Below are 20,567 nucleotides of genomic sequence, written 5' to 3'. Positions count from 1 at the left end.
AATGGTAACAGAGGAAGACCTAGAGGGGACTGAATTGTTATGTGGAAAATAAGAAATGTTACACATGTACAAACTACTGTATTTTACTGTTAACTGTAAGCCATTAATCCCCCCAATAAAGAAAAAAAATATGAGAGGGAAATATATCCTATGAAGAATATTTTGAGTTAGGACAAAACTAATAAACCTTTAACAATGGAATAACATTGATAATTTGAGACTTAAAATTCAAAACAGGACATATACTCAACGAAGTTATACTCTGAAGTTAAAAAAAGACTACAACGTGTCCTTTGGGACTACATGAATGGCACTGGCAGTGACTATGCTTCGGAAGTTAGTAAGGAAGTAAGCACAACTACAGGATGACTTCATTCATAAATGAAATACAGAGAATTGAAACACATAAATTTGAAAAAAGAAAAAATGTATTTATATAGTCAAACCGTATCTATGACCTTAGGAGAACTATGGCAGTTACCACTGGATGGGAGTAGGGGCACAGGAATTGGTGGTGGTAGTGGTATGGAATTATACCCTTATTATCTTATTATCCTGTAAATCACTATTAAATTACTGGCAACATAAAACTTTAAAAAAATGCTTCTGTGAAATAACATGGCCTATTCCCCCACTGTCTCCTTTTGGGTGAGGGAAGGTCCTCTGAAGGAGTAGAAGTAGAGAGGTGTAGACCCCACACCCCACCCCCACACACACCCTTCAGGTGACTTCCAATCAATCCTTTGGCATCATCACCTGATGCTACATATTAAGGGCATATGGATGGGGTCAGGTGGTGACACACCTGGTTAAGTGCTTACAAGGGCATATGGGGGAAGGGCAGGTAGCAGATCAGCTCAGAGCCTTTCTTTCCTTTTGTGCCAACCGACCGAGGGTAAAAATTGCCAGTTCCCTTTTTCCAATGGAAGTCCTCCTCTGCCCAGTTGGAGAAGCCTATTGTGGACAAAGTTAGGAGAACCCTGAGGAGAAAGGCCTGGAAGGGGCAGCACTGAGCTGGAGAGGAGTGAGGGGAGGAGGGAGTGGAGTGTGGGGTTTTCTTGGTCCCATCTGTCAGCTTTATGTTCTCCAGTGTTTGGGGTGGTGGTGGAAGGGTTGGGGCTGGCTTGGGGGCCTCTCTCTCTTTCTGGGAGCCTCTCTGTCTCTCTGTTCTCTCTCTCTCCCCCTCTCTCCCCTATCTCTCTCTCTCTCTCTCCCTCTCTTACTCTCCCTCTTTCTTTCTCTCTCTCCCTCTTTCCTTCCCATCCCCCCCCCTCAGTGCCGCGCAGGGTGACTCTCCAGGGGCTCCCGTATTTGGCCGGCTCAGCTGCACTAAGTCAGGCTCGGAGGGCGGGGCCGGGCAGAGTAGGGCGGGGTGGGAGTCTGGGAGTAAGATTCACCCAGGACTAGAGGGCGGGTGAGCAAGGCAGAGGGGTGGGGACCTGGGGTGGGCTGCTCCCTCCTGCTCTGCCCCATTCCACAGCCTGCAGAAAGCAGACTCTAGACAACTGAGTCACTCCCCTTTTTGAAGGGGGAGGAGGAAGAGGTGGTGAAGGAGGAGGGGGAATAAAGGTAACTAGCCCCAGTCTGCTTCCCCAGAGCAACTGGAGGAGGGCCTGGCAGCTCTGCAGCGACTTCTGGCCCACTCCTGAACCATGCCCCCCTGTCTCTTCCAGCTCAGCCCCAGGCGAGGAATTGATGCCTTGAGCTGAGAGCTCAAACTTGTGTGACTTTTCTTCTTCCCAACAACTGAATCATGTCATGTGCTCAGAGGAGCTGGCTGGCAAACTTCTCCATTGTGGCTCAACTCCTTCACTGGGGTGTCTTTTGCCATGAGCGACAGCCCCAGCCAGGCCCGGTGGGCTTCCTGGACAGGAGGCAAGGTTAGTGGCTTTTCTTTTCTTCTTTGGAAAGCCTTGCTGGGAAGACATGTGAAGAGTGGAGTTGCACCCTTTTCCCTTCCCCCACTTGGCTGCACTCAGCAGACCCGAGGGTTTGGCGGAGCTCAAGGAAATCTGTGCCCTGGAGCTCAGTCATTGAGGGCTTCTCAGAGACTCAGCAATTAAGATGCTGACTCCTGAATTAGCACTGATGATTGGCAAAGACACACCAGCTGGTACTGCTTCCCCACTTTTATTTCATGCTCTGTTGCAGTCAGTCCCCCATTTTTCCGAACTCTTGATAACAATGAAGATACATATATTTTCTTTTCTAAAGTTCCAACCGGCCACAGTCTTTGTAAGTGTTTTCTAGTTAGTTTGAAACTTCTGGGCCAGGAAGGGGGAAATGTGATTCCAGCCCCCTGCTGGGGAGCTTGGCTCTGTTTTGGTTTCCTGGAAAGACTTAGTGGCTTGCTTTTAAAACCACAGCCATTGGGGGAAACTGGGGAGTGTGGGGGAGGTGCTTACCCCTCGGACTTTCTGTGTTGCCTTCAGCTTCTCTGAAACTCTGAAATTCCTGAAGCGCATAAAATTATAGGAGAACCACTGAAGAGTTAGGATGGACCAGGTGTTACTGTTACGCTTTTGTAAAGGTTAACATCCAGAGCTGGGTTAGATTTGCCTTTTTTCAAGCTGATATTGGAAGAATTCAAGGCATTATGTTGTCTAGTGAGGAGTTTACTATAACTCTGGTAGAAACTACTCATAGCAGGAGTGGACACCAGTGTGGATACATACTCCAAGCACCAAGGTAGCTAAGGCGGGCCCTGTGTGCCAGCCCAGTGACCAAAGAAACAACCTTTTGGGGTGTTGTCTTGGTTTGGCAGATGAAAAAGCTGATGCTCAGAAAGGTTCTGGGCTGCCTGTTACTGGAACAACACTTGAAAACCAGGTAACCTAACTCAGAGAGTTGACCTCTTAGACCACATTGTCCTATGACAGTAATCATAATAGCTCATGAACACGAACACACACACACACACACACACACACACACACACACACCTCATACACACTGCGCTGGGTGAGCATCTGTTAAATCCAATGTCTGCTGACTGTACACAAGTCTTTAGAAGCTCCCAGAGATCTCTTGGGACCCCAAGACAACTTGGGTGGCAAACTTCCCCAGCTTGTCCATGTTAATGATTTCCACTCAGAATTTTCTGCTGACACTGCAAAGTTCAGATTCTACCAGGGAGCTGCTGGCTGTACCTTCAAGAGCCACCAGAAGCAAGGTCCCTTTGCTTTACTTGGAAGCTTGAGTCTGCAGATGCTGGGGTGAAATGTCAATCAGCCAGCACTGCTTGTGTAAACAGTACAGATAGTATCTCCCACCCTGAGTTTAAAATAGCAGTGTTGTTCTTTGCAAAACAGCCCCTTTATAAGAGGTCTTTCTTTTGAGGCAGCACAAACAAAGCATGCTATTACTCTTCCCAGGGCATTGGAGACAATTTGGTTCAAAGACATATATTCTTGGGTTGGTTTTCAGCTCTGCTTATTCTGCATCTTCTTTGTATGGGAATTCAGCTGACTGAATTAGACAGCACTGGACCTTCCTTTCTCTTCTCTGGAGAGGGAGAGGATTTTGCTTTCCTTGTTCACTTTTACAGTTGCAAATGTTTAACATTAGTGCAAGTTTTCAATATTGGAAAAAAAAAAGTTGTCTGTTAAAAAGAGTCTGTTAGGGATACAGAGATATTTACATTTTAAATGTAATTACAGAGTTTTAAAAGCCTTTTTGTGAAAATATTTGCTCTTAGTGAACTCTACAGTGTATTTGCAAGTGACACATTGTGCAAAGAAGAAATTTCTGAGCAGACTTCCACTGAGAGTTAAGTTGATTTGGGGGGAGGGGCATTGAAGGCATGAGGGCAAACTAGTGAGAGGAGGAAATTCCTTCTATTTTAAGATTTATTTAGTTTTACGAGAGGGAGAGAGAGAGAGAAAAAAAAAAGAGGGAGAGAGAGAGAGAGAGAATTTTGCTCCAATCCTGTGTGGTGTGGGGAGAGAAATTGGGGTTTTATGATTTAAAACATGTGCTTTAATCACTGAACCACCTCCCAGCCACAGAAGGAGGGGAATTCTTAGACCTCCAGAAAATAGAATGACCTGGGTTTTGCCTCTATGTTACCTGTCTGCCACTTCATGATGAATCAGTCTCCTAATGTCCAATTCATTCAGACATTTTTGTATTGCATCCAAATCATAAGCATTTACATTTGAAAATTACTTCAGATATCCTCTCTCACAATCTTCTTACTTGAAAAAAGTTTTAATGTGGTGCTGGGGTCTTGTACATGCATAATACATTGCTAGCAGGCAAATGTTTTATTTTTATTGTAGTTGGGATGGGGGTGTGTGAGAGTAGTGCTCTGTTATTTATGGAGCTTACTCTCTTGCATAGTGCTCCCATGTAGTACTAGGACTTGAACCTGGGACTTCACAAATAGCATGGTGTACTACCAAGAGAGCTGCCTTCTAGCCCCTAAATAAATGAATGTGTGTTTACACATGAGGATTAGCTAGTCTTTTAGTCAGCATATACTAATTGAGCACCTACACAATGCCACTCCACCACAAGGGATGAAGGGAATGGCAGAGGGTTTTGCTATTGAAACCATATTCAGGACCTAAATAAGTGTTTACTTCCAGTTTTGTGGGTTGGGCAGAGTCAAGATTTTAGATTGAAACAGAGTATTGCAATAAATCCACTCCTTTCTGAGACTAGAAATAGGCAGGCTTGACAAACTTTGGACATCACTCAACTGTGATATATGGAACAACTTCTGTGTGATTCCCAATCAAGAATCAGATCAAAGGGAAATGCTAATCTTGCACAGGACATACTGCTTCTCTTCCACAGTGAATGGTATCCTGCCTGCAAGTTATTGGTCCCATCTATGATCTGTTTTGGATGATTACTTGAAATCTGCAGGGCAGGCACTTGACGGAACATAACAGTAGGCTACAGAAATTATGCAACCACAGAAGAAGTATTGTATGTGTTTTGAAACAAATGAGATGATCCTGTATTTGTGCTATTTGAAAAAATAATAATAACACTAATAACAGTGCATGGAGGAAATAGTTTCCAATCTCTTTTTTTCTCTTAAAAAACTCTAAGAGATTTTATTTTTAAACTTATCATTGAAAAATAAAAGCAAAATCAGAAGCAAATTGTCCACAGACTTTGTGAGGATTATGGTGGTTATTGTGGGGAAAATGAGAGAGACAGAACTGTGGAGGGAGCTGAGTGCCCTGTGGAACTATATCCTATAATCTTACAATCTTGTAAACCCATTATTAATCAAAAACAAAAAATAAATTTACCATTGCTTGACAGTACTACAGAATTTCTGGTATCTGACTTATTGTAAGAAGAGAAGTCACAGTTTTGCTATTTTATTTATTTTTATTGAAGAGAGAGAGGCCACAGCACTACTCTGGCATGTTACACAGTGCAGAGGATTGAACCTAATGCCTCATATATGGAAAGCATGGGCTCTACCACTTCACCTTCCTGGCCCCTTAGTGTTTTATTTGAATTAAGTATAATAATCAGTTACAGTCTACATGTTAGTCTTCATAGGGTTTGTGAGCAAGTTCAACGTCCTGTAGTGTATTTAAAAAATTATTTATAAAAAGGAAACAGTGACACAAAACATAGCACAAGAGGGGTACAACTCCACATAATTCCCAACACCAGAACTCCATATCCCATCCCCTCCCCCAATAGCTTTCCTATTCTTTATCCCTCTGGGAGTATGGACCCAGGGTTATTATGGGGTACAGAAAGTGGAAGGTCTTACTTCTTTAATTGCTTCCCTGCTGAACATGGGCATTGACAGGTTGATCCATACTCCCAGCCTGTCTCTCTACCTACTGGGGCAGGGTTCTGGGGAAGTGGGCTCCAGGACACTTTGGTGGGGTTATCTGCCCAGGGAAGTCCGGTTGGCATCATGTTAGCATCTGAAACTTAGTGGCTGAAAAAGATTTAACGTATAGACCCAAGCAAATTGTTGCTAATCATGAACCTAAAGGTTGGAATAGTTCAGATGAAGAGTTGGGGGGGGTGTCTCTGTTTTGTAGATAGTTACTAGTCCTATTTTAGTTGTATTCCATAGATCCCATGACTATACTGTGTTTTTTTTCCCTCTTTTTATTTCCCCTGTGCCTGGCATCTGATATGCAAGTGGATCCAAGTTATTGTCTGGAGAGATGATGTCATGGCTGGAAAAAGGGCCAGAAAGCTGGATCAGGATCCTGTGATATATTTTACAACTTTGAGGGAATCAGCATAATTCTCCACATTTTGGCATATGTAGTTTTCCATAATAAACCACCACATGAAAGTAACAACCATGGAAGAAAATTATGAGTATAAACCATGAAGTTTTATATGTATATTTCCTACATTTAGAAATGAGTTTTAGAAATTCAGTTGTTTTCTTAGAAACAAATATAAAGAAATTTAAATAAATAGTTTATATAAATTTGACAGAAACTGACAAGTAAGTACTCTCTTATCTCTCCTTTCTAAGTGGAAGGTAAAAGATAACCTGGTGTCATGTATTTTGGGAGTCACTTTTGTGCTGATGGCTTTATTCAGATTTCCCATGAAGTGTCACCAAATTTTGTGACTCAGAGTTTCAAATATAATTTTGTGTATACTTCCTGAATTATTTTATGGAGGAAATGTTCATGTACAGGATTTTTTTTCTCTGCGGCCTAATTATTGCTTGGGTTCGTGTCAGCACTATGTATCCACCACTCCCTGTTGCCATTTTTCCCTTTATTTTTTCCTTTCTATTTTATTAGATAGGACAGAGAGAAACTGAGAGGTGAGGGGGATAGGGAGAAAGAAAGACACCTGAAGACCAGCTTTATCATTCATAAAGTGTCCTTTCTGCAGAGAGGGCTTGAATCTGGGTCCTTAAGGGTGGCACTATGTGCAGTTAACCAGGTGTGCCCCTGCCTGGCCCCTGATCTACAGGATTTTTGTCGTTGAAACAGTACACTTCCACATTTTACCAAGATAAGATATCAGCACATTTTGCCCTTATGATGCCAAACTCATCATTTTGTTTCACCATACAGATTTAGGTCTCCAGTCTCCTCTTAGTGCTGTTTCTTTCCTGTCTCAGGTCGTGAATCTTTTGTAACAGACTATAGTCCATTGAGAATTCACCCTGTATTGTCCTTTGCTTTGCTTTGCTTCTTAGGTCCCATCTGTGAGTGAGAACATCCAGTGTTAATTCTCCTCCTCCTTACTCATCTTACTTAACATGATTCCCTCAAGTTCCATCAGTGTTGTAACAAAAGAGAATGTGTTGTTTCTAACAACTGTTTAGTGTCCATTGTTTATATATATGCCACAATTTCTTTAATCATTCTTCTGTTATTGGACACTTGGGTTATTATAGATAGCACTGTCATAAACTTGGGTATGTATAGAACTTTTTGGATGGGAGATTTATGTTCTTTGGAGAGATACCTAGGAGAAAAATGGCTGTGTCATGTGGTAGATTCATTTTTAATGTCATGGATGTGGCTAGGAAGAGTACCAGGCTTGTATGTCTGAAATGTCAAGTTTAATCTTCCCCTGCATATGCTAGAATGGTGCTGTACTGGGTATCTTACAAAAATAAAATAAGTACTTAAGAAAGAAAAGAGGAAGCATCAGATTTAATCCAAAGTTGAGTTTCAACTCTGTGAACTCTCTTAGATTCAATTTACCTAGGAAATTAGAATAATAGTGGAATCTGATTCCCAGTGTGGCTTTAAGTATGGAGTGAGGAGAGGCTAATGATAGATGGCACACAGCAACTACTCATTAAATGATGAGTTTGATTACTGTCATCAGACTATTGATATAGTCAGTTTGTATTAACTCTTAAAAAGCATCAGATCAAAAACAACTGCATTAAAAGCTAAACATTTATTTGTTCTTTAATTCTATGGGCATTAGGTGCTGAGGCTTAGGTAAACTTTAGTATTTCATTTTCTACTGTTTTTTTGGTCTCCAGGGTCATTCTGGGGCTTGGTACTGGCAATATGAATCCACTGTTCTTGGCTGCCAGTTTTTCCTTTTTAAATTTTTAAAAATTTTATTCTATAGGACAGAAAGAAATTGAGAGGGGAGAGGGAGACATAGAGGGAGAGACAAAGATAGAAACCTGCAAACCTGCTTCACTGCTCCTGAAGTGTTCCCACTGTAGATGGGGAGTGGGTGCTAGAACCCAGGTCCTTATACATAGTACTTTGTGCACTTTGTGCACTTAACTGGAGGTGCCCCCACTTGCCCCATTTTCTACTTTTAAAAGATAAAGGTGGAGACTAAGAGAGGTAGAGATAGTGAAACAGACCACAGCACTGAAGCTTCTTCCAATGTGGGAGGGACCAAGCTAGAACCTAGGTTGTGCACATGACAAAACAGCATACTCTCCAAATGAACTATTTTTTTAGTCAATCTTCTTCTTTCTTTATTAATAAATCTTATAAATTTATTTTTATCAGTAATTTTTATTAGTTTACAAAATTATTAAATAAGAGGGGTTTATAATTTCATATGGTTCCCACCACCAGAGTTCTCCATGTCCTCATCACCTCCATTGGACACTGTAGTAGTTCTCCAAAGGCCAAAGACATGGGATGATTCTATAACTATCCATCTATATCTATGTCTGTCTGTCTGTTTCTATATTTTTAAATTTTTTTCTTTTTGCCCATTTTTACTGGTTCTGCCTTTACTTCTTTTCTAAGTCACCCCTATGCCTACTTCCAGGTGTCTTTATTTATCTTTTTTCCTTTTCTCTCTCAGATAAGAGAAGCCATGCCTGGATTCCTCTGGTGTTTTCCAGATTTATGTTGAACCTATCTTCTATCTTCAATAATCACATTATCTCTAAGATAAGTTATCATCGATGGATTCTATAAGGAATATAAGAGATTTTCTTGAGACTCATCCAGACATTGATTACAGCAGGCATCCTATTGTGGGTTCACAGTTAAAACCAATGGTATAAGACTTTTATGTCCTTTACTTCCCTCACTATCCCAAACCTGTATTGACCAGAGATATCACTTGAGAGTAGGAGAAGAAGAGAACAGCATTAGAGGAAAACTACAGAAGCCAACCTCAGCCACCTTATCCAACTTGGCCATTCTTCTCCTGAGGACTACTGCCCTTGGAAGGGCAATGAAACTCTCATACTGACTAGGGCCATGTATTCCTCTCCTTTGGAAGTCAGGAGTACAGAGGACTGTCGCTATCTGACTCTCAAATTCACAGTACAGTAGCATCAGTAATTTGTGCAAAACTTCTTTCATGTTTTATTTATTTATATGTATTTTCTTCCCCACTTCCCACTCTAGTTCCACCTAATTGGAGGGTATTTGCATGGGCTCTATGTATACATTGTTATCTGTGAGTGCCCTGGCAAACTTTGTGCTGTTTCTGTTTTATAAATATTTTATTTATTAATTTATTTATTGTATAAAGACAGAAATTGAAAGGGAAGAGGGAGATTGTGAAAGAGAGACACCTTTGACACTTGCAGCACTTCACCATTTGTGAAGCTTCCTCCCTGCAAGTGGGGGCTGGAGGCTTGAACTCTGGTCCTTGTTCCTTATAAAATGCACTCAACCGGGTACACCCCTCACCAGCCCCAGTGTTGTTTCTGTATGCATGTATTAATTAATTGAATTAATGTAAATGGTTTTCTTTTTTATATATTTATTTATTTTCCCTTTTGTAGTCCTTGTTTTTTTCATTGTTGTAGTTATTGTTGTTATTTATGTCATCGTTGTTGGATAGGACAGAGAGAAATGGAGAGAGGAGTGGAAGACAGAGAGGAGGAGAGAAAGATAGACACCTGCAGACCTGCTTCACCTCTTGTCAAGCGACTACCCTGCAGGTGGGGAGCCAGGGGCTCAAACTGGGATCCTTACTCTGGTCCTTGTGCTTTGCACCACATGCGCTTAACCCACAGCACTACTGCCAGACTTCTGGTTTTCTATTTTCTTAAGATTATTTTTAAGTACGATACTTTTAAAAAAGTTTTCTTTAAAAAATAGAAATATTGGCAGGGGTAGATAGCATAATGTTTATGCAAAGAGACTTTCATGGCCAAGGCTCCAAAGTCCCAGGTTTAATCCCCTGTACCACCATAAACCAGAGCTGAGCAGTGCTCTGGTAAAAAATAAAAAATGGAAATACTGACAAGACCGTAGTATAAGAGGGGTACAGTTCCACACAGTTCCCACCACCAGAACTCCAAATCTCATCCCCTTCCTTGAAAGCTTTTCTATTTTTTATCTCTCTGGTAGTATGGACCCAGGATCATTATGGGTTGCAGAAGGTGGAAGGTCTGGCTTCTGTAATTGCTTCCCCACTGAACGTGATCATTGGCAGTACTATACTTTTTAATGAGAAAGAGAAAGATAAAAAGACAGTGTTCATTTCTGGATTACAGTGGTGTTGGGGATTGAACCTAAGGGACCAGAGCCTCAAGCATGAAAGCCTTTTGCATCTCTGTCTCCTAAGCCCCCAATATAAATGTTTTCTGTGATTGTTTTTTTGGTTTTTATTTTGATCATTGATTTTCCCTTTCCTTCTTTACTTCCTTCCTCCCTTTTCCTTTCTCCATCTCTCTCTCTCTCTCCTTTTTTTCTTCCTCTTCTCTCTCTCCTCATTTTCTCAATTTATTAGTTATCAATGGGGCTCAGTATCCACATGATGAATCCACTGCTCATGACAGCCATTTTTCTTTTATATTTATTTTTGATAAGACAGAGATAAATTGAGAAGGGAGAAGGATGTAGAGAGAAAGGAAGTGAAACACCTACAGCCCTGCTTTACCACTCATGAATCTTTCTCCCTGCAAATGGGGACCAGGAGCTTGAACCTGCGTCCTTTTGCACTCTAAAATATGTGCTTAACCAGGTGTGCCACTGCTTGCCACCTTTTCCTTTCTTCTTTGCATCCTTCCTCCATCCTTTATTCCTCTTTCATTCATACCATTCTTCCACCTTCCGTCCCTCTCTCCCATTCTCCCTCCTTCCCCTTCTCCCTTCCTTCCTTCCTTCCTTCCTTCCTTCCTTCCTTCCTTCCTTCCTTCCTTCCCTTCTCCCTTCCTTGACTATTTTTTTCTCATTTTTAGGCTGATGCAAAAGATTAATATATTTTACTAAATAGTTATAATTTGCTTTAAGTTATCTGTAATTCATTGTGATGATTATTTCTTGTTGGTCATATCTGTTGCTGTCCTTAGACTTCTACTTGAGAAAACAGTGGTGGGGATTTTATTTTGAGTAAGTTAAAAGGTGTGTGTGTGTGTGTGTGTGTGTGTGTGTGTAAGGAACAGTTGTTCCTGTCTAATATTTCAAATTATTGGCCTTTATATGTTGATAATGTGGTTTAGATATTATTAAGTTTGCTTACTTTACTTTATAGAAATAAATAAGAAAGACCTGTGTTTTTTTGAACATGCTGCTACATTATAGAACACATGCTTTAATTGGTGTGATGTTTGTCTGTGTATATAATGAGTTTCATATTGTTTTTTCTTTCTACCTTTATCTAATGGGAACTTTTGGAGATGTTTAAACTCTGATAATAGTGAAACTCTGATTTGTACTAATGGGTTTTAGATTTTGCCCCATTTCTCCTGAATTCTTCCCTCCCCCAAATCGTTTTATTGGGGAGACAGGGGCTATAAGATGGTTATTGACACATGGATATAATTTCTTAATTCCCCTTGATAGATGTTGGCACACCACTTTTACCACTAACTTAAGTCTTTCTCAACCATCATGCCATGGTCCTTACCACTCACTTTATCTCTTCAATCTTCTCTAGAGTCCTTTGCTTTGTTGCAATATGCCACATCCAGTCCAAGTTTCACCTTGTTTTTCCTCCCCCCCCTTTTTTTTTTCTGAATTTTTTAGATTGAGGCAGAGAGGCAAAACTATGGAAGAGACTACAAATCTGAATCTTCCTTCAATCCTGTGGGGACTAGACTCAATCAAATCTGGAACATGCTCACTGAAATGGAAACCTTCCTTGTTTCTTTAATTCCACCTTTAAGTGAGACCATCTAATATTCATTCTTTCCTTTTTGGTTTATCTCACTTAAACTTAATTATTTCATCTTACATCTAAGATAAGACAAAAGATTATTTCATCTTTTTTGGACAACTGAGTAGTAATGAATTAATTCTTCCTTTTGGAAAATAACATATTTACTTACTGGATAGAGACAGAGAAACTGAGAGGGAAGGAAGAGATAGAGAGTGAGAGAGAAAGAGGCGCCGGCAATTCTGCTTCACCACTTGTTAAGCTTTCCCTGTACAGTTGGGAAAATGTGGGCTTGACATTGAGTCTTTGTACACAGTAACTATTGGTGGCACTGTTACCCATTCTCATTAATGAATTCTTATCATTATTTGAGTCTGGTAAAACATCTGACATCCAGACCATACTTGTGTGACAGCTTGGCTTACAAGGAAAGATTCCCAAGTCAGTTTAAGTTGTTAGGAAATTCAGTGTTCACAGTATCTAAAAGACTCTCTAAATTTCAACTCAACAGTGGGATTTTGCACCCAACAATATGAAATCACAACTGGAAGTGCATTTGTCTTCCAACAGACTCAGTAGAGATCTCTCTTAGTTATGTTTTCTGTCCCCTTTTCTTTTAGAGCAATTTATCAAGACCCTGCCAGAATACCTTGTAGTGGGCCCTGTTCAAGTAGATGCCAGTGGACATTTTCTATCATATAATTTGCACCATACCATCTCCAGCAGCAGAAGGAAGAGAGATGTGGATGGCTCAGAGGACCGGGTATACTACAGAATTTCACACGAGGACATGGACCTGTTTTTTAACTTGACAGTTAACCAGGAGTTCCTTTCCAAGAACTATATTGTCGAGCGGCGGTATGGGAACCTCTCCCATGTTAAGATCGTGGCTTCCTCAATACCCCCTTGCCATCTCTGGGGTTCAGTTCTGCAACAGGGAGACAGGATTGGCTCTGCAACCCTCAGCTCCTGCCATGGACTGGTGAGTTCTGTGGTCCATATCTTCCCTTTTCTGCCTACAGTCTTCTGGGGTCTGGCCTGTGAACCACTGTTCACAACAGTTCTTTCAACAGTGCAAAGTGAACCTCTGTTCATTCTGTAACTTCTAAGTCATAACAACATTGAAGGTGAAGAGGGTAGTGCAAAAAACATAAAATAAATAGAAAAGCTAATGAACTGGGTACATAGGCTAATGCTCTGAAATGAGCCTCAAGAGGGCTGTGTATCAAGGTAGTGTGAGAAGACATTAAATGTAAAAAGACAGTTATTCCATAGCTTGTCAAAATTGAGCTTGCTTGGGTCTTCAGTTTTCAACAATCTGAACCTGCCCCAAAGAAGAATACATGAACCTCAAATTATAGACAATTTTCAGAGACCAAGCCTCTGCCATTAGGACAACCACATCCAAAGCAGTGAATATTCCAGCCCTGAGCCACAGGAATGAGAGGCAAATGTCTTGTTTCATATGAGAGTGTTCCTATTCTAAGAATTTAATTTAATTCCTCAAATGCTACTCTTCCTCTCCCTAAAGGAGCAGAGGAAGTTCAAAGTTAGTATATACTATCTGCCATCCTGTGAATCTGAGGATGGGATTACTGCTGGGTGAGAAAAAACAAAATGAGACACCAGACAAGTGATGAGGAGAAATTAGACACAAGTTCAAGTCCAACCTTTTGCCCAAATGAGCACTGGCATTTATGGCATGTGCAAATGAATTTGAACTGAATCAACTTGTGTGCTCACTAAAAAGAAAACTTCAGTTGAACCTTTTTCATAACCATCCATTAATTATGCAATTTTGTGTGAAAGGCTCTAAAATAACTTCAATGAATTGTTTCTTCTGGCAAAAATCATTGATGTGGATCTGAACATTTCCATCATACTGGCTACTAAAGTCCATTAGTTAATATTTGCTCGTTGGTGTTCCTATACTTAGTATGAACTTGAAATCTGAATCTAAAAATGTTCCACATGGTGATATTCAGTGCTCTGTGGGACTATTTGAAATTGAAAGGTTCCAGTATTCTATTCCCAAACCTGAAATTATGCTAAATACTGTGCAGTTTTTTTCAGAAAGCATAAAGGACCAACTGAAAGAACCATTCTCATTCGGTTTTTGGTGCCTTCTGTACCCTGGTATGGTTCTAGCCCTCAATTATAAATAGAATCACCTATGCTTTTTTAGAGTGACACCGGCTAATACTACTAATTAACACGTTGATTCAGTGGTTAGCAACACCTACTAATTGCTTGAGGAGAATCTCCTGGGAGTTCTGAAAAGTCCCAGCACCTGGGTTCCATTCTCATGCCAGTTAAATGAAAACATCTATGGCATAGGGTTGGAGCCCCAGTACTTCTGAAGTTCCCTAGATGATTCATGTTCAGCCAGGTTTAATCCACAGCCAGTGTTTCTCAGACTTTGGTGACATCAGAATCTCTTAGGGAACTTATTAAAACAAATGTCTCAATGACATCACCAATGTGTCCTGGAACCTCCCCTCCCCAGAGCCTTATCCCACTAGGGAAAGACAGAAACAGGCTATGGGTATGGATTGGCCTGACAAAGTCCCTGCTCAGCAGAGAAGCAATTACAGAAGCCAGACCTTCTACCTTCTATAGCCCATAAAGAATTTTATTCCATACTCCCAGAGGGATAAAGAATAGGAACTTTCCAATGAAGGGGATGGGATACAGAACTCTGATGGTGGGAATTATGGAACTGTACCCATCTTATCATATAATCTTGTTAATAATTATTAAATCACAAATTAAAAAGTCTCAAACAGACGTATAATAGAAAATAGAAGTAAATTCATGGTTCCCAGGACTAGAAGAAAGATGGGGACTGGTGAGGAACTGCTGGAAGATAAAAACAATGTCCTAAACTATAGTGGTGAATGGACAACTCAAAATATATCCAAAGTCTTTGAATTGTATCACTTTTAATTGCATTATATGGAACTGTACACATTAAGTAGATGAATATATGTAAGTGAATTGTTTCTCAGTAAATCTGTCAAAGGCACATTTATGTAGGTTTCTTTTGAGTGGAGTCCATGAGTTTTCCTTGTTAATGAGTTTTGAAGCAATGCTGATTCTATGGGTCCACAGTCACAGTGGTCTAACCCACAGAAAGGTACACATGTCAACTCTGTAGAGTTTTCAGAGCTTGATAATGATTTGAATGTTTTATAACTAGATGTGAGTTCTTACTTCAGGGTCCTCTGGAGCAGTAAAGTCTTTGCATGTTATCATACTGATCACTCCATCTTATATGTCTGTCCTTCTAGAAAATTGGGTATCATTAAAGATGTCTTTGAAGTTTATGTGGGTAAGTGTTCCACCAATGTCTTCCTCTAAGTATTTGATAGTTACTCGTCTAACATCCAGGTACTTGATCCATTTGGAGTTGATTTTTGTTTCTGGTGAGATAAGGTGTGCCCCGGCCTGCGGGGTTATCGACGGAAACCTAGGGTAGGGGGCGAGAGAATGGAGGGGACAAGAGACACGAAGAACGAGAGCAAGACAGGAGGTCTGATCAAGCTCTGAAAATTTTATTTTGCAGCCGCATTTTAAGCACACACCATGAGGAAGTTCTGCTAAGGTAGTGGGGGGAGGGAGGTGGGTGAGAAACTTTCCAAACAGTTAGATGGTAATCACAGTTACAATGATCGGAATGTCCGCTCACAATGATCGGAATGTCCGCTCACTGGTTATGTGAGAGACTTAGCTAAGCTTTTGGCTCCCGGCAAAGGTGGTTCAGTTTCATTCTTCTGCATGTTTCAACCCAGTTTTCCCAGCACCATTTATTGAAAAGAGCCTCCTTCCTCCATTTAATACTTTGGGCACCCTTATCAAAGATTAGATGTCCATAGGTGTGGGGGTTTAGTTCTGGGCTTTCAGTTCTGTTCCACTGGTCTGTGTGCCTATTTTTGTTCCAGTACCAGGCTGTATTGATGATGATGGCCTTATAATATAGTTTGAGACCTGGGAGTGTAATGCCTCCATTTCTGTTTCTTTCCCTCAAGATGGTTTTGGCAATTCTGGGGGTTTTCTGGTTCCAGATAAATGACTGTAGTCTTTGTTCTATTCTCTTAACTAAGCTTGGTGGAACTTTGATGGGTATCACATTAATTTGTATATGGCTCTGGGGAAAATATTCATCTTGATGATATTTATTCTTCCAATCCATGATCATGGTATGCCTTTCCATTTCTTGGTATTACTTTCTAATTTCTTGAATAGTGATTCATACTTTTCAGTATACAAGTCTTTCACTTCTTTGGTCAGCTTTACCACTAGGTATTGTATTGATTTTGCTGCAACAGTGAATGGGAATGATTTCTGGATGTCTTCTTCTTCAGATTTAGTGTTTGCATAAAGAAATGCCACTGATTTTTGTACATTGATTTTGTAGCCTGACACCTTGCTATATTGCCTAATAATGTCCAGTGGTTTTCTGCTGGATTTTTAAGGTTTTTCTAGGTATACTGTCATATCATCTGCAAATAGTGAGAGCTTGACTTCTTCCCTTCCAATCTGTATTCCTTCGATGCCTTTCTCTTGCCTGATTGCTATGGCAAGAACTTCCAATACTATGTTGAAGAGTAATGGTGATAGTGGACAGCCCTTTCTAGTCCCTGATCCGAGGGGGGATTCTTTCAGCTTCAGTGTATTGAGGATGATATTGGCTGTAGTTTTGGTATATTTGGACTCCACTGTCTTGAGGAATTTCCCATCAATTCCCATTTTTTGTAGTGTTTTGAGCATGAGTTTGTGTTGGATTTTGTCAAAGGATTTCTCTACATCTATTGAGATAATCATGTGGTTTTTGTCTTTGCTTTTACTGATCTGGTGAATGACATTGATTGATTTACATATGTTAAACCTTTCTTGTATTCCTGGGATAATTGCCACTTGATTGTGATGAAGTTCACGGTTGGTCAGGATCTTGTTTAATATTTTGGCATCTATGTTCATCAGAGATATTGTTCTTTAGTTTCCAAATTCTGTGACTTTTAGCAATTTTGTTTGTTATTAAATGTTAACTTTACTCCATTGTGTTCTGAGAAGATAGTTGGGATGATTTCAATTATCTTGTATTTGTGGATGCTGTCTTTGTGGCCTAACATGTGGTCTATCCCTGAGTATGTGTTGTATTTGAAAAGAATGTGTATTCCATTTTTGGAGGGTGAAGATCCCTGAAAATGTCCAGGGCCTCTAGTGTGTCCATGACTTCCTTTAATTCTCTTGTTTCTCTTTTGATTATCTTCTTCACTGATCTAACTGTGAGAGTGGGGTGTTAGTTTCCCACTTTTATTGTATTACTAATGATGTATTTTTGTAGTTCTTTCAGTCGGTGTTTCATGTATTTAGATGGTCCCTCATTGGGTGTGTAGTTGTTAATAATTGTTAAATCTTTTTGGCTGATTAATCTTCTAATTATTATGTAATGGCCTTGACTGTCTTTGATTACTTTATTTAATTTAAAGTTTGTTGTGTCAGAGATGATAATGGCTGTTCCTTCCTTTTTTGTGGTCTGTTAGTCTGTAGAATATTTTTCCATCCTTTCATTTTAAGTCTGTGTTTGTCTTGTTGGCTTAGATGGGATTCTTGCAAGCAGCATATGGTTAGGTTACATTTTCTGATCCATTCTCCCACTCTGAGCCTTTTAATGGGTGAGTTTAATCCATTGACATTTATTGATATTATGGATTGAATGTATTGTAGTGCCATTATTCAACAATTTTTTATTTCTTCTGATATATGGCAAGCATTATCGTGATATTCTTGTTTATAAGAGGTCTTTTAGAACTTCTTTCAGGGCAGGCTTCGTGATGGTCTGTCTGAGAAGTTTCTGATCCCTCCATCTAGTTTGAATGAAATTCTAGCAGGTTATATTATCCTTCATTGAAACCTTTTTTCATTTAGGGTTCGGTAGACATCTTGCAATTCTCTTCTGGCTTTTAGAGTTTGAGTGGAGAAATCTGATGATAATCTTATTTCCCCTGTATGTGACTTTTTATTTTTATCTTGCAGCCTTTAGGATCCTTTCTTTATCCTTACTTCTTTTCATTGTAACTATGAAGTATCTTGGTGTCTTCAGGTCTGGATTGATTCTGTTTTGGACTCTCTGGGCCTCTTGAATCTTAATGTCCTTTTTTTTTTGTTTATGTCTGGGAAGTTTTCTTCTGTTATTTCCACTAGGATGCCCACTTCCTCTTCATTGCTTTCTTCCTCTTGTAGGCCAATTATACGAATGATACTTCTTTTGAGATCATCCCATATGTCTCTGTTGTTGTTTTCAGTGTCTCCCAATCTCTTTTTGAGGTCCTTTACCTCTTTCTTAGTTTTCTCTAGCTCATCCTCTGTCTGGCTAATTGTTTTCTGATTCTGTTAGCCTGCTTTCTCTTCAGCTTCTTTCTTCAGTTCTATTATTGTATTAGCTTGTTCTGCAAATTGACCTTTTAGTTAAGCTGTTTCAGGTTTCAGTTCTCTAATTACCTTAGGTAGCTATTATTTTCCTTGAGGGTCTCATCTGTTGTTTCCCCAATTCTGATAGCCCTTTACTCCATAGTTGTCTTCATTTCTGTGATTATTAGCTTTACTATTGCTTGCATACTTTTCATATTTATGGTTACTTATGACTGATTTGGAGCTTCTTCAGGGCTCTTTTCTTGATTCATTGTGGTAGCAGTATTATTTGCTCTTGATTTAACCATTTTTTAATTTTTTGTTTTTCTGTTCTGTCATTCTTCAGTTGCTGTGTTTTGAGTACAAGCCACGCTATACTAAATACCTTTATGATAAATGCAGTTACCAACGTTAAAAATTACAACAATAGTAACCAAAGAAAGGATTGATGCAGTTTCACCCATACCAGTTAGTCAGTCAACCCCTCCAGCCCAAGAAAAAATAGCATCCAAATCTAAAAGAAAAAGAAAGAAAAAGGAAAAATGGGAAAGCAAGAATAGACAATTATGCAAATCTAGTTTCCTCTGTAAATTCTAAGGATAGCAAGAAGAGAAAGGAAGTAGAGAAGAGAGAGACACACACAGAGTACACTCTGAGTCAGATTTTTTCCCCAAAATAATTTACAAATAAGTATCAGTGAATTCAGAAAGCAGAAGGAGGTAGGAAGAAAAGAAGACAAATCCAAGTAAATTTAAAAAAGAGCAGTGAAAGGAAAGTTGTTGTTTTTTTTTAATTATCTTGGAGGAGTGAAAAAGGAAGAGTGGAGGGAAGAGATAGAGTGAAACACTTTCCTCTCACAGTGCATAGGACACCCAGTCACATAGCAAGGAAAAAAACAATAACGGTTAATTGTGGTCAACCTGAAGATGTAGGGGGAAAGGGAACACATGTATATATAATAGTAATTATAATATAGAATAGAGTGAAAAACCCCAACAGTCTTCAGCTTGGACAACTCTGGATTGGCTCAGGCAACCTGATCAAATACAGCCAATTATAAGAAGTATCCAAAAAAATAAAAAAGGCAGTGGTGAGCCTCTGATTGGTCAGATATTTTGTCACTCAAATAGAGGTCCAGCCACTTAGAAAAAAAGAGACGCAAAGCAAAAAGGAAAAGGTTTGGAATGACACCCCTTGTGAACCAGGAATCTTTGTAAAGAAAATAACTCAGCAGAAAGCCTTCTAGGGGCAGCTGTGCTGGGCTGGTGCTGGGGATGGGAGGGGTGAGCTTCAGAAATAATCAAAAGATTTCCTTTCTTTTTCCTCCTCGCCTCTGTTTTCTAACCCAAAAGTGAGCTATAGGACCCTTCCTTGATGTCACACTTAGGACCCCTTATTCACCCTCCTGCTGACATCCCAGTATCTTACCCTATCCAGAGAATCCTAGGTCACAAGCCACTGCTTGTTGGAGGTCATGCCAGCAGCTGCCTCCAAGTCGCCATCTTGGCTTTGCCCCCCTGTTTCTGTATTTCTGATGACATTTCTTTCAAACGCTTTACTCACTCCTGTGACTATTTCCTTAACAAGTGCTTGGATGTTGCCCTCTCTATTTTTTTGTTCAGCATTTGGGTGTTTTTAGCTGGACTCTTGTCATGGTTCATTTCTCCAATATTTTTTCTTGTTGTTTTAACCATTTTATATAGTATGTTATGAGGTGCCTCTCTCAGTACTTTTAAAATTACTGATCACTCTTGCCTGGATTGACTTGTGTCTAACTCGTTAAGGTACTTAAAGAGTTCACAGTTATGGAAATTAACAGTTGGAGCACAGTGTTTGTTAAAAGTCTCTTTTGTTCTTTTTCTTCCCTGTAGACTATGATAGCCTGAGGGCTTTTAAACTATAAGTAGGCTTCTTAGCTTAATTACTCACTCCTGACTTCTTAGATAAAGCAAGGTGGGGAAAGATAGCACAGTGGTTATGCAAAGAGACTATCTCACACCAAGGATCCAAAGCTCTGGGCTCAATTCAGCTTCTCTGCCAAGCTGGGCAGCACTGCTGGGCCCTGTGAGTTTCTAAACAAGTACTGTTTATAGTCTGTAGGTTCTGAGGCAATTATTCTTCATGTTCTAATCAGGAGA

At 39.9% G+C, this 20,567-nt stretch overlaps 1 protein-coding gene across 3 annotated transcripts in view; it reads left to right on the top strand.

Annotated features, from left to right (window-relative positions):
• Positions 1–1,425: 1,425 nt before the first annotated feature.
• ADAMTS12 (ADAM metallopeptidase with thrombospondin type 1 motif 12) overlaps positions 1,426–20,567 on the top strand; it is a 422,633-nt gene continuing 403,491 nt past the window's right edge. For 2 of the 3 annotated variants that reach the window (XM_007535890.3, XM_060191210.1), the window contains exons 1-2: positions 1,426–1,880; positions 12,636–12,997. In XM_007535890.3, coding sequence (XP_007535952.2) covers positions 1,754–1,880; positions 12,636–12,997 — 489 coding nt within the window. In that variant the 5' untranslated portion in view covers positions 1,426–1,753. The remainder of the gene's footprint in view (positions 1,881–12,635; positions 12,998–20,567) is intronic. The other variant, XR_009549943.1, reaches the window with a different exon arrangement.

Source organism: Erinaceus europaeus, chromosome 5, assembly GCF_950295315.1.
Source record: "Erinaceus europaeus chromosome 5, mEriEur2.1, whole genome shotgun sequence".
NCBI lineage: Eukaryota > Metazoa > Chordata > Mammalia > Eulipotyphla > Erinaceidae > Erinaceus > Erinaceus europaeus.
The sequence above is the reverse complement of the archived record's forward strand: the minus strand, read 5'-3'. Positions and strand labels throughout refer to the sequence as shown.